The sequence below is a fragment of the Andrographis paniculata genome, unplaced genomic scaffold (genome assembly GCF_009805555.1).
Source record: "Andrographis paniculata isolate CXL003 unplaced genomic scaffold, ASM980555v1 Contig74END, whole genome shotgun sequence".
Classification (NCBI taxonomy): domain Eukaryota; kingdom Viridiplantae; phylum Streptophyta; class Magnoliopsida; order Lamiales; family Acanthaceae; genus Andrographis; species Andrographis paniculata.
In genome coordinates, this window is record NW_026137611.1 from 1,578,607 (window position 1) to 1,599,938 (window position 21,332).

The 21,332-nt window shown below is 32.3% G+C and overlaps 2 protein-coding genes across 5 annotated transcripts; both read right to left on the minus strand.

Annotated features, from left to right (window-relative positions):
• Nucleotides 1-5,631: 5,631 nt before the first annotated feature.
• LOC127265789 (coiled-coil domain-containing protein SCD2-like) lies at nucleotides 5,632-11,828 on the minus strand. Of its 2 annotated transcripts, none has more exons than XM_051295779.1 (17): nucleotides 11,614-11,828; nucleotides 10,457-11,163; nucleotides 10,001-10,079; nucleotides 9,761-9,802; nucleotides 9,593-9,655; nucleotides 9,336-9,385; nucleotides 9,225-9,252; nucleotides 8,968-9,042; nucleotides 8,748-8,816; nucleotides 8,611-8,671; nucleotides 8,260-8,370; nucleotides 7,869-7,990; nucleotides 7,597-7,666; nucleotides 6,917-6,964; nucleotides 6,797-6,837; nucleotides 6,500-6,626; nucleotides 5,632-5,984 (listed from the first exon to the last, which is right to left on the minus strand). In XM_051295779.1, exons 1-17 carry the CDS (start codon nucleotides 11,794-11,796, stop codon nucleotides 5,851-5,853), a joined length of 2,010 nt encoding a protein of 669 aa, XP_051151736.1. In that variant the 5' UTR covers nucleotides 11,797-11,828; the 3' UTR covers nucleotides 5,632-5,850. The 2 variants fall into 2 exon arrangements, with proteins under 2 accessions (XP_051151736.1, XP_051151735.1); XM_051295778.1 differs by having other exon boundaries at nucleotides 10,457-11,159; nucleotides 11,614-11,808.
• A 1,674-nt stretch (nucleotides 11,829-13,502) lies between these two features.
• LOC127265788 (ethylene receptor 1-like) lies at nucleotides 13,503-17,823 on the minus strand. 3 transcript variants are annotated; one of them, XM_051295776.1, is made up of 8 exons: nucleotides 17,640-17,823; nucleotides 17,432-17,548; nucleotides 16,186-17,141; nucleotides 15,736-16,104; nucleotides 15,388-15,657; nucleotides 15,189-15,310; nucleotides 14,892-15,089; nucleotides 13,503-14,315 (listed from the first exon to the last, which is right to left on the minus strand). In XM_051295776.1, exons 3-8 carry the CDS (start codon nucleotides 17,086-17,088, stop codon nucleotides 13,961-13,963), a joined length of 2,217 nt encoding a protein of 738 aa, XP_051151733.1. In that variant the 5' UTR covers nucleotides 17,089-17,141; nucleotides 17,432-17,548; nucleotides 17,640-17,823; the 3' UTR covers nucleotides 13,503-13,960. The 3 variants fall into 3 exon arrangements, with proteins under 3 accessions (XP_051151733.1, XP_051151734.1, XP_051151732.1); XM_051295777.1 differs by lacking the exon at nucleotides 17,432-17,548 and having other exon boundaries at nucleotides 16,186-17,138; XM_051295775.1 differs by lacking the exon at nucleotides 17,432-17,548 and having other exon boundaries at nucleotides 17,640-17,822.
• Nucleotides 17,824-21,332: the final 3,509 nt, after the last annotated feature.

The following is a 21,332-nucleotide window of genomic DNA, read 5'->3' on the forward strand; positions in this document are numbered from 1 at the left end:
CGACACCTAGGCGTAATAACTGACCTACATGCCAAATGTGAATGTGGGTTGTCTAAAGTTAATATGCCCATGTACAAGTCAATAGATAGCAAAAAGATTATCTCATTCCAAAAGTGAATATTGGTTGTCTAAAGTCAATGTGCCCTTGTGAAAGTAAAAAGATAGCAAAAAGATTATCTCATTCTAAATGTAAATGTGGGTTGTCTAAAGTCAATATGCCATTTTGTAGGTAAATAGATAACAAAAAAATTATCTAATGCCAAATGTGAATTTGAGTTGTCTAAAGTGAATATGTCCCTGTGCAAGTTAATAGATAGCAAAAAGATTATCTCATGCCAAATGTGGATGTGGGTTGTCTAAAGTCAATATGCCCCTGTGCAAGTGAATAGATAGAAAAAAGGTTATCTTATGTCAAATATGGATATAGGTTGTCTAAAGTCAATATGCCCCTATGCAAGTGAATAGATAGCAAGATGATTATCTCATGCCAAATGTGGATGTGCGTTATTTAAAGTCAATATGCACCTGCGCAAGTGAATATATAGCAAAAGATTATCTCATGCCAAATATGGATGTGGGTTAGTGAATAGATAGGAAAAAGATTATCTCATGCCAAATGCAAATGTGGGTTATCTAAAATCACTATGACCTTGTGCAAGAGAATAAGGAGAGGTGAATTAAACTTCTTTAGGCTCTATTTGAGGCATCATTTTTGTTCTTTATATTCAATATGTTTTATTATCAATTATAGAAGCTTTGCAATATCATATGGTGTTGGTCACAACAATCATACCACTTCATGTACATGTTGTTGAGACCCACCCGTAGTTTCTATTTAAAGCAATTCCTTCCGAGCTTAGGTTGTCCTGTTAAGGAAAAACACAGGTAATCAATATCTTATAGTACGGATTAAATCATTTCAAACAGAATTGTAACATATCGAAAATCTCAAACTATATAATAAAATTTGTCCAAGATGTTAGAAAGCCAATCATCAATCAACACACAAACTTAATGATTTATATTACTACTTACCATTTGTTGTAAATTGCCTCGAGTCTCAATCATAACTGCTTCTGGTTTTTGTGGGAACTAAGATAGAATATTTTTTTTTGATAAATTCCTTGCATTGCCAAAGGTGGATAAGATTTAAATAGATACCGAAAAGAAATAAGATGTACTCTACATTTCTTTTCTTGCTAGTAGTCTTCTTCTTATTGTTTTGGTAGTCTGGATGGACTGGCTGCCTTCTTCAGCAAACCGAAGTCCAACCGAATTATTTCTACATTCTACAACATTTCTGTTTTTGACATTGACACAGTTCTTCAGAGCATCAACCAAAGCACGACAAACAACATTATAATCTGCCTCACATAGAGAACCCTCTTCACCCATGATGGTCTCATACTAATAGGTGCAATCAGTCATCTCAATTTGTATTTATTTTTAAAGTATCGCTATTGGTCATCTCAATTATTTATCCGCACATATAACATATGCAATCTATCATAAAAGTCAGAGGTGCATGTAACCAAGAAAGAATATCTCCATTTATCCTTTTCTCTTATTAAGAATGTACAGGAATACGAGTAATTTACAATGAGAAAAGCTCATGGCATACCATAGTTTAATCTTCAGAACAATATTTCAAAATTTTATAAAATTAAATGAAAAGACATAATAAACTCACCTCAACAAAAAGTTTCGCAACAACTTCATAGACTCTCTTTTGTGATGCAAATTCAGTAATAAGCTCATCAAACTCATATGTGTCTTGAGTCCCAATTATTTTTACGAAGTTTCAACCTCTTAAGCTGCAAAAAATAATGTGAAAAGTTGGCATAACTGTGAATTTTCTTATACCATAGGATGCATAAAAATCATAACACTGTAATCTGAAAGTGTAGTCAGGAACCTCTGGCTACAACTCCACACAATCACAAACAGCAAAATTCGCTACCTGCTCTTCAACAATCCGTTGTTTCAATTTTACAACAACTCTAAATCTTCCTGAAATTACTCCAGTAACGTATAATTCAGAAACAGTCTAATGATCATAAACAACACACTTATGCTAAATAAGTCTTAATGAGGTAAGTTACTCAACGAATTCAGTGAATCTTGAAAACATGACATTAAAAATTCAAACACTATTCCTTTTTCACGGTAATTGCGGAAATTAAAATATATATATTTTTTTTCATAAATGCCCTTTGACTATCATGTACACATGGAAAATACTTTCTTCTATAATAATCATATCTATCATTTACTCATGATCTGCATACATTTGAATTTTGCACATAATGCACAATCATGAATGTCAAATGCTTAATTCGCCTTTACAAAACTATTATTTGCGTGAAATCCTTCATGTTAAATTAAACTATTCACAAAACACTATATTCGTTCAAACCCGATATTTAGTTGTAAGCATACACCTAATTATGCAAATTTATTATACAAATAAAAATATCAAATATCTTAAATAACCTTATTTGAATAATAAAAAAAAAAAAATTAATTAATAATTTATTTTTTAATAATATTATTTAAATTAAGTAATAATTTGTCTAAAAAAACTACTACATGAATAGTTGATTGATTTTTTTATTCATTTATTTATTTTATTCAAAAAATATTATTTAAAATAATTTTTATTTTTTATTTATATAAAATTAATTAAAAAATTTTACGGAGTATATAGTGTATTAGGTATTTTAGTGTGGCATTGAAATCCCACCCTAACATATAAATAAAATAACATATTAATATAAACATTGTATATTAAAGTATAGCTTCCAAACTCTTAAATCTGATTTTTATTATTCATTATTTTTTTTTTATATTCAAAAACCAGTTTTATTTATTTAATTTATATTTAAAACATTACATAACAGTATAATACCACAAACCCTACATAACTACAAATATGTGCACAAAACAAAACCCAAAAATTTATATTTTAGATTTTCAATCTTTTGAGGATATGCTGTAAATTAATAAATTGGTGGAATATATGATCTCCAAACATAATGAATGGCACCATTATATTATTACAACTAATTGTTTGATACACCGGATTAAACATGAAAAAGTAGAAGTATTAATGAAGTTAATCATTTATTTTTTAACCAAAGGTTGTGCCTAATCATTGATTGGAAAGACATGAGATAAAATAAAAGTTGCCAACTGAATTTCACTACATAAGCAAAGTGCTTGGCCTCACCTACATTTAGAGCCGGCAATTAGTTGATTCGTATCGGGTTGAATATTTTAAACGGGTTAAATTACTCGATCCTAATCCAATTCGTTTATTATCGTGTTGGGTTCGTGTAGACCCGTTTATTATCGCGTCGAGTTCGGGTTGACTCGTATACATAATTAAGTCGAATTTCTTGATTCAAATTAAATAATTTTTTGTTGTGTTGTTAGTTTTTATTGGTTTGAGCGTAAATTATGTTGAATTATTTAAAATTGAACTTAATTTAAATTAATTTATGAGAAAATTAATAAATTATGATTATTTTACATATATAATAAATATTAATATATTATAGTCGAGTTGTCGTGTTGGGTTCGAGTTGAGAGTCTCAACCCTAACCCGACCTGTTTATTATCGTGTCGGGTTCGTGTCAATCCGTATACATAATCGGATTGAAATCTTCGACCCAAACCCAATTATTTCGTGTCGAATCGTGTCGAGTCAGTTTTTGTCAGCTGTACCTACATGTAATGTCAATATTTCTTTCAACACAAAGGAGTGCAATAAGATTTTACTGCATATAGATTATTGTATGCAACCTTCCATCAACAACAAAACCTTCTCATTCTCCATGGACTCTTCCACTCTATTGTTACTCATAAGCTTAAACACCTACGTCTACAATTTATGTCGTGGAAGTTGATGTCGTTGGATATATGTGGCATATTATTGGCAGTTGTTGTACTAATTAGTTATTTTAATTTTAATTTAAAAATATTTTTATTAAATAATAATTATTTTTACTAATACATTCTTAATTATTTATTAATTATATTTACCGGAACACCGTATCTGACACGAAGGGAGCAGTACTATTCAATAATCGTGCATTACAAGGCGTACGGACTAGTTATTGTAATACGAAGTCAAACCACCTCTTAAATCCAAATCAAAGCAAACCTTTTTGTTAGGTATGAGTTGCACGTGCACTTCATTCACCACAAGTCAATTTTTTATGGGTCAAAACTTTAGCCACACGCACGACCATTCCTACACCTACTTGACGTGAAAATATGTATTTCATTTTTATGATTTTTAATAAAATTATTTTCTTATATAATTATTATATTAAAATATCATTTAAGTTTTAACTAAAAGGTTTGTTTCTTTAACAAAAGTTTTCAAATACATTTTTTCTCAAAAAAATTAACATACTACTATGTACACTCATTATTTTCATATTATTTATACAATTCTTTATATTATATATATATATATATAAAGAATTTCAAATCAAAATACAAAACAAACACACTTAGTTGTTTAGTATTTTTAATTTGAAGTATTTTTATGATAATAAACATTCACAATGAATATACTAATCGAAATATTGTTTAAACTAAAAAATTATATTAAATTGTTGATTGTTTGTTAATAAATATATTACTCCATCAGCTCCCCACAATTTGTCCTTATTTTTTTTTTTCATCCGTCTACGTAACTTGTCATTTTAATTTTTAGAAATATGATTATCTACTTTAATTACATTTTAAATTTTATAACTTTTTTAATCTTAACTAAACTATTTTTTTATCTTAATTTTAATTTATAATTATTTTTATTAATATATTTTTAATTATTTACTAATTATATTTTACCTAAATTTAGGTATCTAAAGTGATAAATCCAAAATATATGAGAGACGAAGAGAATATATATTATACATATTGTTTGAAAGTACGTTTATATATATATATATATATTATATTTGTTGGTATAACAATTCTAAAGCCCATATGAATTTTTTTATTGTGTAAACACATCACATTAGAAGTTGAATTTTTTTTATATATATATATATTAATACTAATATAAATGTGTTATTTAAAAAAATTAAATAATATATATTTTTTAATTATTGTAAAAATTATATAATAAGAAAAATTAAAATCAAATTATAAAAAAATATAATAATTAACTAGAAAATTTATTTTACAGCAAATATTTTATATATTTAAATCAAAATATCAATGATGTAGATATAATTGCTTACATTTACATATATAGATAGATATTTATAAAAAAAATGTATCTCTCTCTCTATATATTATGTAGTTCAACATAGAAATATTTAAAAAAATATATACATCATAATTCAACAATCCGTTTTATATATAATTTAACAAAAACTTACACAATATTTGAGTAATTTGCTTACTTATAGAAATTTATTCAATATATTTATAATAATATAAAATGAACATATTTGGCTGGTATTATATAAAATTTATCATACTTTCTCAATACAAATGTTCAATGTGATGATTCAACTGATATTTTAAATAATCAAATCTAGAATATATATATATATATATATAATTCAATACATGTACAAACTCAATATAAAATTCTCTATCACTAGCAGGAATTCATTACATAATGCTGCAATCCAATGGTTTTAAACAAATGACAGATCCATCCATCATCAACATAATCCATCAAAAATTCAAAAAAATCAACAATTAAGCAACCAGCCTCACAATCACTGCTTATTTCATGATATGATGATCATATAATACCAATATGCAGATTTACACTTCAAATTGGCAACTAAATCAAACCTGCAAATGCAGATCAGCTTCAAGCTAAGCTTCCAGTATCTGATATTCAGTTTCCAGCAATGTTTTCTCGGCACTGTCCGGATCGACCAGCCGGCGAGCTTCTTCCCACAGCTTCGTCTCAAGCCCCAACTTCCGGAGTTCCATCAGCCCTCGCTCAACTGCATGCAACCAATGACGGATACAGAGACATATATGCTAACAACATATACAATATTTGACTCATTAAGTGCATGTTTAGTGTGTGTTTGTCGATCCTGCATTGACTATCAACACGCTTGTGTTGCTGATGCATCATACTTCCAATTCACTTGTGTCTTTAGTGTACCTACCGCGTAAAATACTTATATTTCATCAACAGTAAAGGTCGGGATTCAAATTTAGCATCAAGTAAGATATTTATCTCATGAGAGGTAACAGCAGGATTTCAATCTAGCACTGATTTGTTTCAAGGATCTTGCTAAATAACTAACAAGTATTTTATCTAATACCTCCCAAGAGAAATTCCCGACAAGGAGAGACATTAAACATTGAGCTACACTAGCACATTGAAGCAACAAATCTATGGCAATCACTGATGTAATAAACTTCATTCATGTAACATGATTAATAAATTAAAGCAGCAGATTAGGAAGACCAACAAAATGGCGACAGGAAGGGGTCAGAGAAAGTCTACCTTCAACTGCATCCTGTGAATTTAGTGTTTTATCTCCTTGATTGATCCAGTACTGCAGTCGATCGTCCGCAATGTCTGATTCCAAGCCTAGATTTTTAGCACGTCTCCAGAAAAAGATTAGCAGAGCCTGGAAAGGGTCAAAAGAACAACTGGTATATATTTCATTTTCATTTGTGTGAAGCATTTTTCGATAAATAATACCAAATCAAAGAGGATGAATGGCTTTGCCTGATGCCTTTTAGTAGAAAATGCAACAGTAATCAGGCAATGAATTGGCAAAAGGAATTGTTGGATTACCTGTTTACAATGTACATCTTCGCTTTCTTCTTGATTCAATTCTGAAACAGAGAAAACTGCTATAATCTAGACTTCAAAACTAGAAATAAATAGCAGGAGTATCAGTGGTGTAATATTTACCAAAAGCTTCAGAATAGTCGTAGCCCTCGCTTGGCAGCCTCACGTCATCTACAGTCAATGAAATCAAGAGAGTGTCGCCAGAAGAATTAAAATAATTGTGGGAATTAAACATTCTCTCATAAGTATTAAAAGTGGAACTTCATGCATAAAGCTCTCTTCCAAGTGGTAATCAATAGTATTGTCTCATTGCTTCAAGATTGGGGCTCTGTAAAGGGATTACCCTCTGAAGACTTTCGACTTTACTCATCATAAGAATGTGAACAACTTTATTATGTGCAGCAATAAAATGAATTAGCTGAGCTAAGAAAAAGTGTTAGAATGATGACTAAAAAAATGGTGAGCAAAACAGGATAGATAAGAGTAACACACATGATAAGACAGCTACATTGAATTGCTTTCGACTAATGTATGGTTAACACAAAGATGATACTCACGGAATATGAACTCAATGGATTTTACAGAATGTTTGGTAATTTAAGGATGTTGCTTAACTGCTACAGCTTCATTTCTGTGTGTTCTGTTTCTTATATTTTGGTGATAATGGCACAGTGATTAATTAAGTTTACCTGTTTAGGTTGCACATCTGAACTATCATACTCAATTTGTGTCATGATTCATGACCATATTACATGTAGATGGTTGTGCCACAAGAAAATGTTCTTTAGTAAACGAACTCCCACCTGTTGCATTAGATTTAACCACACTTTGACGATGTTCTTCAGCCATTGACAATGCTAATGCCTCCTCCACCTTTGAATGAAGAGTAAATGTAAGATTAATGAGTGCATCAGTGAATAATGAAAAACGAAATCAATCAAACAAAATAAGAGCTGAATAAATTATCATCTAAACACATTGGAAATTGTTATTCGAAACAAGACAGAGCCAGATTCAGGGCAGAACTTTATTATGATGCCTACTGAAACTGCAGAACCATGGTTGAGAGATGAACCTTAAGTGAGTTCAATTCCCTTAGACCCTTTTCTACCAAAAGCATGTGCTCAACCGTGGCTCTTTTTGAAACTTCATCCTTGTTGTCTAAAATATTCTCCCTTTCTTCCAAATCATTGCTTACTACAAAACAAGAATAATTAGACACTTAGTATAGCATAAAGATGTTAACTGGCGAATGTATGATAGGATGGTGTTGCAAGTAAAGGTATATAAATGATTTCATGCTTATACTATTATAGCACACGGAAGTACAAATTAGCATGGTGGGGCTAGAGCCAAAGGTGTATCAGAATATATGGATTCTTTAACAATTATGTTACTTTGTATACTGATACATATCCAAGTTGAGGTCTAAAATACCATTAGAATTGGGGCAGAGAAGGTCTTACTTGAATTTTCATCTTTCGCTTTACGTCCTATTGCTAATATAACTTCAACTGGACGTGAAGCAGAAGAGGACCAATAGTCGAATCTTGCTTCAGCTATTTCAGCATGGATACCTGCGAATGTTAATAGTGATTTAATAACTGGTCAAGCATTTTTATATTGGTTCATTAAAGGAGCAAAAGTTGGAATAAGAAATGTTAATGGTGAGAACGATGATAAGCTTCTTTATCATGACTTGTGTATTTCAGATCACTAATAGATCAAAACTTTCAATTGACAAAATAAAAGAGCAATAAGCACTGCATTAATTTCTGAAATTTGGTGCTCCAAACTTAAGGGCAAAAGAAAATTACCATGGCGAACACATAAACCCCAGCATCGAGCAAGCCAACACCGCTTCAGAACAACCTCTTCCTAAAGTAAGATGCATGAGTATATATCTACAAAGGAAAGCAGAAAAAGTAGTGTGTAAACTGTATCGGGTACATACCATCTCATCTTGAGCCAATATCATTCTTTGTGTCATGGTTCGAAGTGATTTAGTTTCCTCCTTTGCAGCCTTATTTAAAATCATGTCTATCTCAGTAAGATGTGTCATACTCATAATGATTTATTGTGGCATTAAATAAAAAGAATTTGAAATCATAGGTGTGAAAAGTCCATACAGGGGAAAACAACAGATGAAAGGTAGATATCGGTATTCAGGATACCTCAGCTTCCATTCGAAGTGCCACAATCTCATCAACTCCACCACCATAGTTTACTGATGCTACTCTAAGAGCAGCCTGCAACACGGTGCTCAAATTACAAAGTTTGAGGGACTTCTTAAAATATTAAAACATATAGGCAAATAAACAGCAATCAGAAAAAATGTAACCCATTATCCGATGGAAAACCAAAGCTTAATGTAATAAGAGCACACGGAATCTGAATTGTCGTTAATAAAATCATTTATTGTCATACACACCTCTCGTTTTTGAAGCTGCGCCTCCTTCCTGCATAGTTAGTAAAGTTAAGGAAACAACTTAGATCCATAATAAAAATTCCATATGGAAGATTTCTAAAATTCATTACTTGCCTGCTTAAAAGTCGGGCTTCTAAAGATACGCCTTCTCCCAGAGATGCAATCTATCAGAAAACAGCAATAAGAATCAAATACTTTTGCCATTTCGGGGAAATAGAGAATGCAACAAGGCTGGAGGGTCACTAATACATAATATTATTGCAGCATCACATTGCTGAAAAAACAACCATAATAAATTTTTTAAAACAAGAAATAGAGTTATCCTATAACAACACAGTAACATCAAGTTGTAGTGTTTTTTGTAGGTTTACCTGTTTTTCCAACTGCCTAGTTCTTGATTCTGCTTCCTCACAACGTTCTTCTGCTATTCGTAGCTGAAATAGGTGACAACGACATGCTAATCAATGTGTTACTGAGTACAGTGCAGTAGACTATGCCAATATTTCAATATTTTATGATAAGATCCTAGAAGAGATTACCTTTTCCAATAAACTTTCATTTTCCTCCTGAAGCATGTCAAGCTGCAATTCAGAAACCCCCTTGTTAATGAAATTCAACCCTATGTATTTCTATTGCTATATGGTTCAATGACATTTTATTAAAGCACATTTTATCAGGTACATATTTACTCTTTCAAACTTCTCTTGCTAAAGAATTGATATTCAATATATGAATGCTATCTGTTATGACATCAAAGAACATATTGTTCACATTTTTACCTCATCTTGTAGAGCAGAAGAAGACTGTTGGCTACCAACAGGCTCTTTATATTTGAGAGTTCCAAGATCTAACGATAACCTGGAGAGACAAACCTAGAATATTTAAGATACATAACCAAGGAAATTAACTACACCATAAATATAAAAACTAAAAAGTTAATAAATAAGACAATTTAAGATCTAGGATATGTTCATTCCTCGGAATTACATGCACCCAAGACACAAGTCAGAGGCAGTAAGCAAAAACTAGTCTTAATAGTATAAAGTTACCAAATCCAAACTTGTCCAGTTTCAATTGACTGAATCTAGAATTATAAATATGCATGAGCACATTGCTGAAAACCAAGTGCAAGCAAATAAAGTTAAGACGGTTTAAATATTGAATCAAAACAATGTGCTGCAAGAAAAGGAAGTCTGCATCATTAATGTGGAAGTAAAGAAGATACTGTGAAATACCTGTTTCTATCACGAAGAGACTCGGAAGAATTTAAAGACGGTCCCAGTTTATTTGGAAGAGGCACACTTGGTCCTCCACTAGCAGTCTTGATCTTTAAACTTGGCCGGCCTATAGAACGAGCGGATGAAGGCTGTTCTGATAAACTAGAATTAGAAGAAGATCTTCCAAGAACATTATTGTGACCAGATGTTGGTTGTGCTTCTTCAGCAGAGTCCAGTGATTGAAATAATCGACCAGCTACGGAAGAATGAAGAGATGGTGATGGTTCTACAGGCTTCGATGAGGGTGCTTGAAGAAAAGATGGCTTGCGGCTAAATGAAGAAGGCTGATGTTCTGAGTTAACAGCTGCTGATGCTCTTGCACTTGAAGTTGAACGCAAAGAAAGTTCTTCTTCTTCAGTGTAGTCTGGAAACTGAGATGATTGACCAGGAACAGCAGGATGGAGAGATGGAGATGGCTCTGCAGACTTAGACTGAGATAAACGACCAGCAACAGCAGGATGAAGAGATGGAGATGGCTCTAAAGGCTTAGACTGAGATGGACGAACAGAAGGCACTGGAACAGATGATGAAGGCTTCTGTTCTGATGCAGAAGTTCTGACACCTGATATGGGACGCTGTTGTTCTACTGAGTTAACAGGTGCAGATGATTTGGTGCTTGGCATTGTGCGTAAAGGTAATGCCTGTTCGACTGGCTTACGAACTGCCTGAAAAGTTCAATCGAGGATTAAATCATGTTAGGAATAATAATCCAACAACCAAATCTTAAGAATGTTAAAAGAGATCAAGAACAAAATTTTTACTGATTGGCTATCAAGAAACAGTCTCCATTTTCAGTTTTGTTTAGCCAATTTCAAGCCCTGTTTGCACTTTCCTATAAGAATCCAGTTTATGATTACCATGAATGATTGATATTTAGCAAGAAGTACCACTTAATTTCTACAGGTAGAAATTTCTAGTTCAAATGAGTGTACTTTTTTATCTTCTCTTACCACAATGATAAATAGTTGTTTGAACTTTGAAGGAACTTAGTAAAATTTAGCATAGAAATTTTAGGCCAGGAAAGCATAATGGTAAATGCCACCGCTATAACAAAATTTCTCATCGAGTTGCAGTATATTACTATAAAGATTTGCGCATTCGTGCAAGCTCATTACCACTGGAGTTCGAGTTTTAGTTTGCCTTCCACCAGCAAGTCCTAAGCCAAGGCCCGCTGAAGGAAGAGCAGGTTCATAATCACTCAAAAGGTCATCCTCCTCGTCATCGTCATCAGCTGACTGATGAGCCATGACTTGTGCCAGCCTCTGAGCAGCTGCTTTGGCATTTTGTGGTCGCTTCATATTTGAAAGGCTAGCTTATCCTGAGCAAGAGTGGTGATGCAATGAGAATTCTATTAGTTAGGAAAGCAACTATATATCAAACCGATCGAGAGATGCTTTTGCAGTGCATAGACTGTACTCAAACTACCTGTGAACAATATGTAAAGGACTCAATTGTTAAAATCAAACCATTTTTTACAACAGATTTCTATGGTAAATGTAACCTTATTGTAAAAAGTAACTAAAACAACAGGAGGCCACAAGAATGTTCCTGAACAGAAAAGGTAAGTGCTTCCTCGAATTTAGACAAACTAAATACCCCAATAGAATGGTTGTGCAAATCGAGTTCGGAAATCAAGTCATAATGCTTTTCAGCATCAAACATTAGAAGCAGAGAACATTATTTGATCGGCAAATAAGTGGAAACTAAACAGCGGAAATTCAAACACCTTATAATCAAGCTAGGTTTTCAAACAAATTAACTCAAATGAATCATCGATCAACCAGATCCCACGCATAGTCATTAAACATTAAGCACATATACATTATACCCTAAACGAGAATTAAAATCAAAATCGTGAATGTAGATGACAAACAGCAACAAATCAACCCATTGAATCGAACTTTCCTGTCTCGTTACAATATTAATTATTCCCAGCCCCAATTTCGCTACATATCGAATACCATCAGAGTGAGTGCATGCAGCAGCGTAGACATCGTACCTGCCAGAAATTACAACCAGAGAAAGATCAAAATCCACCCTCCCGTCATATCAATCAAATCAACCCGTTAATCCATTGGGAGAAATCACAGGTTAGCCTCAATTTTGTATGGCGAGATGATTTGGGGTTGGGATCGAAATTTTTCAGGGAGCGAAAAATGCAATGCACCACGCGTGCATTTGCAGCTGAAACGACGACCATGCACGAAGGCTGCAGTAAAGTAAAATTATATACATATATATAACTGTGTAGCAAAATTGTATTTACGTTTTACAGTTATATATATATATATATATATGTGTTAGTTTAGTTTATCGTGTGCCTGCTCTATTTGGACGTTTTCGTGCTACTTATTTATTTAATGGTATTGATTGATTAAAGTCGATATAATAATATGCTAATTACGATAATTAATTATCACTTTATTTCTAAATAATATTTATACTAAAAAAATAATTATTATTTTATTCTTAATTATCTAAAATAAATATAATATTAATTAATTATATAATCTATTAAAATAATCATATATATTTTTATTCTACTTTTTAAAATAAATACATCCTCTATATATATATATATATACTTCCTCGTGAATTTTTTATTTTACAAATTTTAGTTTATGAAAACTTTTTATTTTTTATATTATATTACTCAAACTCAATTACCATACTTATCTTTTCATATATAAATACTCCCTTCAACAATTTTTTATTTTACAATTTTAGTTTGTCAAATTTTTTATTTTTTATATCCGACTCAGTTACTTACTGTATTTATCTTTCCATTTTCCTCTGGTTATTTCATTTTTGTCTGTCCACTTATTTTATCATTTTTTTTAAAAAAAATTATACACTTTAAATCACATATTAAATATTTTAATTTATAATTTTTTAAATTTTAATTAAACTAATAAAATATTTTAATCCTAGTCTAAAATTATTTTTATTACACTACAGATCTATAAAATACATAGTATAAAAGTCTAATAAGAAAGCTAACTAATGAACGAAACATGTATATTTTTTATATTTTTGCATTATTAGTATCACAATTCATTTCCACAATACAAAAGAAATACGAATACAGTGATTGAGAGTAGAGATCCTTTTTCTAAAATTCAACGTGTAAATAAAAATACAAACACAAAATCAAACAGCTCTCACAAGCCTTTTGTGTTTTCTTCCTGTGCATTCCACAAATCCTCATTACACAATTTCATCGTATTCTTGTTAGTTTCCTTACCAATACAAAATATTACTCACAAATCACACAACACATGATCTAACCAACCCCCCCCCCCCCCCCCCCCCCCCCCCCCCCCCCCCCCCCGACCGGACCACGCCTTTCGGCCCGGAAACCCTCCGATGCATTTTTCTTCCAACCTATATTTATACTAAATCTCTCGATCAGACGACAGGGCAAGAAAACATCGTACCTTAAAATCAAATCGCAGCATCGGGTCATTGAGGTTCGACAAGATATCCGTGATCGACGAGCTCCGAAAGTGCGCTTCTCATTTTATCCACCGAGACGGGCTTCAGTAGCACCCCGTGCATCCCGACTCTCAGACAGTTCTCCTTCGTCGCCCTGTCTGCGTTTCCCGTCAGCCCGACGATGATCGGCCTGTCACGTTTCGAGAACTTCTCGTGAATCCGGATGGCAACCTCGAAGGTGTCGACGCCCGGGATGCTGACGTCAAGGAACACCACTTTGTGCTCGTGGGTGACCGCCCGGATGCACTCGTCGCCGGAAGCCACCGCTGTTACGTCGCAACCGAGGTGCGATAAGAGACCCTTGGTTACAGTCCGACCGACGCTGCAACCGTAACAATCGATCGTCATTGGCATCAGAAAAAAATGTTTACTAATTTAGTGAACTCATTTAAATCATTTCGTGTCCATACCGCAAAATTTCGGTAACATAGCCAACTAAACAACAATGAACAAGACATATATGCCATCAATTAATCGAGCCCATGTAAACGTCGAACACTTTTCTGAGTTTTACCACAGATTTTTCTATGCAAATTCTTATTTTCCTTAAAAAATATCAAAATCAAACAACTACTTACTTTATATTCAAAAAATCACATCAATATTTATATATCGTATCAAATAACTATTCAAATTCAACTTTCTACTATTCAAAAATCCAAACCCACAAACAAACACACATATTTGCAACACATTTGACGCACAAGTTCTACGTTTAAATTGAAATGACACTTATCCAGAAGGAATGCCTATACGTCGATAAATATGCTTCTTGAAAATTCTTATGCATTAATTCGAAGCCAGATAAGTTGAAACAAATAGCCAATTGGTCAGAAGCAACTTCCGAAAGAGTTGAGGCCTAATTTAACAAGTTGTGTAAGGTGCAAGAAGTACTTACCTATTGTCGTCCATGACAACAACTTTAAGCCCGGAAAAATTCGGCCTTGTTTGATTTCCAGCAGCTTTTTGCATGAACGAGAGTTTAGACTCGAATGAACGCCCGGGAACTCCAAGTTTAATAATAAATCTAAGAGTCGAACCCTTGCCTAGGCCTTCACTTTCTATCCAAATGTGGCCTTCCATGAGATTTACGAACCTGATTGAATAAAACAAAGATTATAAAACCGTGGGCAAAAAATCGATTCAAAAATATCCCGTGCATTCGGAAAAGTAGTAATATAATGTAGCATCATACCGCTTACAAATAGCTAGACCAAGCCCGCTCGAATTTTTGGCAGCATGTGGCTGGTTCTGCACAAATTTCACGAATATCTTCGGGATATCTTGAGGGTTAATTCCAGAACCCGTATCTTTCACCTAGATGACAAGATTCAGAATCGTTATTTATGTAAAATTAAACACAATCGACTTTTAGGGCGGAAGTAGGAACAAACCTCTACATGTAAGTAGAAGTGATTATCGCTCGGTAACGGGAAAAAATCAGGTGCTCCCCGAGGGTCACGTAATGAGTCTGAGTTTGCAATAAAAACAGATATCGACACACCGCCCTCCTTGGTGAACTTCACAGCATTCCCAATGACATTTAGCAGAACTTGCATAATTCGTTTCTCGTCGCCGATTGCATACTCGGGCAGTTCTGGGGACAAACTCAGCCGAATATACAATTTCTTCACTGCAGCTATAGGTTTTATTAACGCAACAGCCTATAATAAGAAATTACGACGTTAGTTACAATTAAGCTCGGACGGGATGTGTATAGAAAGAAAATTGGATATCTTTACCTCTCTAAAGAGTGAATTAAGGCTAAAAGTCCCTGTCTCGAGCTGGAGGCTGCCGTCTTCGAGCCTCGAAAGATCGAGGACGTCGTTGATGAGTGTAGCCAATAGGTTGCTGCTCTTGAGGACAGTCTCAACCATCAGACGCTGCTCGGGTGACAGCTCGGTCTCTTGCAACAAAGATGAAAGAGCGATTATTGCGTGCATAGGAGTCCTCATTTCGTGATTCATGACAGCCAAGAAATCGTTGCGAGCACGAACAGCAGTTTCAGCTTCTCTCCTTGCTAGATCAAGCGCGACATTTTGTTCCATAAGGAGATCTCGTGCCTTCATCGACTCCTCCAAAATTGCAGCATGGGAAAGGGCAACAGCAACCTGATTCAAAAGCATAGATTCCATACATTAATCAAGACTGTATTACAATTTTACCATAATCAAGCGAAAATAGATGTGAACCTGATCTGCCACAACTTCAACAAGCTCAAGTTCGTAGAGGTGCCACTGGCGAGCACTATCCGAAGGGAGCATCAAAACCATCAAAGCATACCGTTTGGTCGAGAGTTCGGGCCAATCATGAATATGGAAATTCGACAAATGCAGGAGTGGCACACGAACGGCAACCACCTCTCCAGGCATGTATTTACCAACAGGTCTAAGCCGAGCAACTGGAGAACTCGGGGATATTTTCACGGCATGGCTAGTATTGAAAACTCGATTGATCTCGGGGAGCTGTATCGGTACTGTAATATCGACGGGGTTCTGGTGGCGAAGCGTGTACGAGAGATGGAGCTCTAATCCCGTCCGTGTCGGCATCCAGAGCGCACACTCTTCTAACCCTAACGTCCTACCCAACTCAATGAGCGTAGTCTTCAAGATCGTATGCCGATCAAGAGTGCTCCGGATTTCATGAGTCAGCATTCTCACATGTCTTCCAGTTTCTTCCTGAGTTCGAATCAATCCCATTTCTCTATCGAGCTCTGCAGCCTTGTTCTTCAGAAACAGCTCCCGAGTCTTGACACTCAATAAATCGGGGATGATGTGCACGAGCATAAGCGCCGTCGCGCAAGAGACAACCGCCGTCAAGATCTTTGCAGTTGTCATCACAACTGCAACAGTCCTAGAATGGATTGAGAATGTCCAGAGATTGATCAGGTGCGTGGCGCCGCAAAGAACGATGAATGCACCGAACTGCACGAGCACCCATCTATACGGAAACACGGCCGATTTCTTAACAAAGTAAATCAATTCCAAAGGGATCGAGAAATACGCCAATGCTATGAATACATCCGAAATGTACTGATACTTCATCAGCAGTTCATCCGCCGACCATGGCGGCTCAATGCAATTACAAAGCTCCATACCAAATTCAAAACCAGAGATCTTTCTTTCACAATCCTCTGTCTAAACAACTGCTGCAATAAGTAGAAACAAACAATCATATTCACCAATCGCATTCCAACAATCAGTTCATCTTCAACTAATATTCGAAACTAGAAACTACGAATTTCCAATACAACTTCATAACCAGCAATGACATTCACTGGATTCAAATCCATTCAGAAAAATGCAATGAATTAAATCAATCGCGGGTGTATAAACTGAGTAGACATCAAATTGGAGTAACTTCGATCAACTAATTACCACTAGAAAGCTCAATCAAACCCTAATTAACCGAGAATATGAAATACCCCTAATCGCAAACCTGCTTTTGTAGCTGCACAGATACAAGCAGTTACCAAATGGATTTTACACAATACTGAGGCTGGATCTTAAAATTGAAAAACCATTCCAAACAATTATCCGGCAACCGACGCAACTTCTATGCCAAAAATAGAAAAATTAGAAGCAGAAGAATGGGGAAGACAGCGAAAACGCACAATAGAACTAACTTTATAACAAAGAAAACTCACCCAACATTATCAAAAAATTGAGTATCTGTTGAGCATATCTCTCTGCGTGTATTAAGAACAGCTCGAACGGGTTTCGTTGTCAAATACTATCTGCCAAATTGCTCCATCATTGATGGCAGCTGCGCGAGCTTTTTACAATTTCGATCGATCGTGAGAAAGAGAGAGAAAGAAAGAGAGGGGAAAGAAAGGTGTCCGGGTACCATGAATTGTGAAGTGATTAGGATAAAGCCACGTAGCTGTGACTTTTCCCAATGTGTGAAAATCATCTGATCCGTTGATATTTTGGAAATAGAAGTGAATCTGACGGTTGAAGTGCGACCGTTTTGCACCGGCTGCGTGACCGTAGCAAAACAGGCTGGGCGATGTCCGATTTTTTATTTTAGAGGTCACACTGACGAGACCAAGTGGACCCTTATCTTTCCTCTTTTTTGGTTTTCATATTATATTATAAATAAATACATAAATAACTATATAGGGTTTGTTTGGTCACGTTGAAATTGATTTAATTTGTAATGAAATATTAATTTAAGTTTTGGTTTAAATACTATTTTAATATTTTATTTTATACAAAAATTATTACTGTTTTTTACTAAATAAAATAATAATAATTCTATTTGTTATTTTTGTCTATTTTAAAACAATAACACTCATTTTTATTTTTATCACACTATCAATATATTTTATTGAAAATTAATGAATAGTGTTATTTTTAGTTGAAATTGTAAAAAATAAATCCTAAGTTGTTCACTTAAATAAATATTTTTTTACTTCAATAAAATTATATAGATTCTCTTGGATACAAAATTTTAAAAATAATAATATTTTAATATTAAATAAGATAGATAAAAAGTAAAATGAAGTATTATAGAAATTTTATTAAAAAAATAATGACAAATTAATTATTATTTGTTAAAGTAAAAATAATAAAATTGTTGAGATAAATATAAACTGATTATAAATAAGTTTAACATATGCTTAAAAAAATGATATAATTTTGACGTACGGACGAAATATATAGTTTATGCAATTATTTGATTCTTGATGCTCTCTATTGCTATGATACCATTAAGAAATAAGAAATTTATATGGTAAAAATAATTCTAGATTTGAATTATGATGAATTAAGATGTGTAGTTTATTGGTTCAATAAGAATTATTTAATGTACAAGATCGCAGAGAGACATTTGTGGAAAATATGTCCGGTGAAGACAATGAAGACTTTGTGGTGCGTGCTATCAGTGCTATTTAGATGTTTTTGTGTGAAAATGTTTTGCGTGTTATTACATATGAGAAATCGTCGAAAAATTTGTGGCTAAAATCAAAAGTATTATATATGACGAAGTCGTCGACTATGCGATTTTATTTAAAACAATAATTCTATATTCTTCGTATAAAAGAATGTACACTCATTATGAATAATGGTTATGATTTTGACAAGATTATTATGTCTTTGAAGAATGTTAGTGTTAAGATTTGATTATAAGGATCAACCATTGATTTTGTCATATTCTTTACTTGGTTTGCTTGATTGTGTTGCTGATACAATATTATATAGTCGTGATGTGATTTTTTAAAAAAATGTAAAAGCATAATTGAATTATAAGTAGTTGAAGCAAAAAATGTTTATAAATTTTTTTGATGATCAAGCTAATGATTTGATTGCTCCTTGCGGAGCAAATTCTAAAAATAGCATAGGTAAATCTTTTTCTAAATCTAAAATCAATAACAATCAATACAATTACTTCAAAGAAAAAGATTACTAGAAAGATGAATATTAAATTTTTTTTTTTAAAAAAAGTATTATTGAGTCTCCAATTACTTAAAAAAAAGATCACTAGAAAGATTAAAGTTAAAAATTCACTTGACTATAAGTATACATGTGTGGCAGACCTTACGGTCACAAGTCCAACCCCTACACCACCAGGCCAACCCTTACGGGACGAAGTACTTATTTTTTTTAAGTTACCCCAAACGTGGATCAAGTCATAGTAATTCTCTCGCAATATAGTCAACAAGCAATTCAGTCTGCTAAAAGATCTAAGGGTGTGTTTGGTACAGAGAAATGAGGCTAGAGAAATGGAAATGGTCTTATTTCCGTTATTTGTTTGAGTCAGAGAAATAGAAATTGAGAAATAAATCATTTTCATTTCTCTCAAATTCCATTATCTACCTTCATTTCTCTGCAATTCTATTCTCTATACTAAACCCCCGTCTAATCTAAGTAAAGAATTCAGTAAATATACAAATTAAATTATTTGTGGTATCCAAGTTAATACACTACTTATTTGTGAACATGGTATTTCTTAGAGCACCCCAAAAATTTAGTATTTAATTGAAGATAATCTAAAGTGTTTTTAACTTATTAAACTAACTTTTATTATTTTGATAGGTAAAAAAATATTTTTAAATATTAGGTAAATTATTTTTTTTAAATAATTTTTTGGATTCAAGAAAACAATTTCCAAAAATTGTATATGTCAATATTTTAAAATAACATCTTGATTATATTTAATTTTTTCCCTTATTTATCTTTACATTCTTTTTTGTCTTTTACATTATTCTTTATGTTATACTATGTATTTTGTATTTTATTTTCTTCTTTCTCATTGTATATTTAAAAAAAAAAGAAAAAATTGTTGTAAAATTTAATAATTATTTCAATATATTTTTTATTTTACTAAACTATAATTTTAGTTTTTCAAATTTATTTAAAAATTATAAATTTAATAAAATAATAAAGTAATCAATATTTAACGTAATATAAAGATTCAAAAAATATAAAATATAATAATATATTTAATTATCATATTTTATGTATAAATATTTATTTTACCAAAAACTCTTAACACAAACAACCATTATATCTAATTAGTTAAATCAACTAATTAAATTTGGGCTGTTTGGTTTAATTGTTAGTTTGAGTTTGGTTATTAGCTTTATTTGTTAATTTGTTAGGCATATATTGCAATCCTTCCGTGTCGTAAGTATAGTCTTAATTGAGTTAAAACGGAATTTAATGAATATTGATATTATATTGGTAGTGGGTAAAAAGTATGGATAAAAAACTTTTTTGTATTTTTGTTTGTTTCATAACAAAACCTTTCTATTTTGAGTAAAATTCACTGAATCAAAACAGGTTGGATTAGCTGTTGAATTAATGAATTCAGCTGTGCTGAATTTCATCTACATAATTGATTAATTAGATTACTTATTTAATTAAAATAATTAAATTTAAATTAAGGGTGGAGATTTATTTCAGCTTGTGCTGAATTTTATACTACATCAGCACTTGATCCTCCAAATATACTTAACAAATATAAATTAGCTTAATTAACTGCATAACATTATATATATAGGACCACTACAAACTCATTTATTTTTATTTCTCATTAAAAAATAAATATTTATAAAATTAATTTATATTAATTATAAATAAATAAAAGTATTTTTTTATTTACTTGCATTATAAAAAAATAATATTCATATTGCATATATTTTTTTATTGCTATATAATTTTTAAAATATTTAAATATATATTTTTATTTTTTCAATTATATTTATTAAATTTATTTCAAAATTATCAATATTATTAATTACATACAAAATAATAAAATAATACCATAACTCATTATTATTAATTAATTAAAATTTTTACATAATTAAATAATATGAAATAAATAATACTCCCTAGGT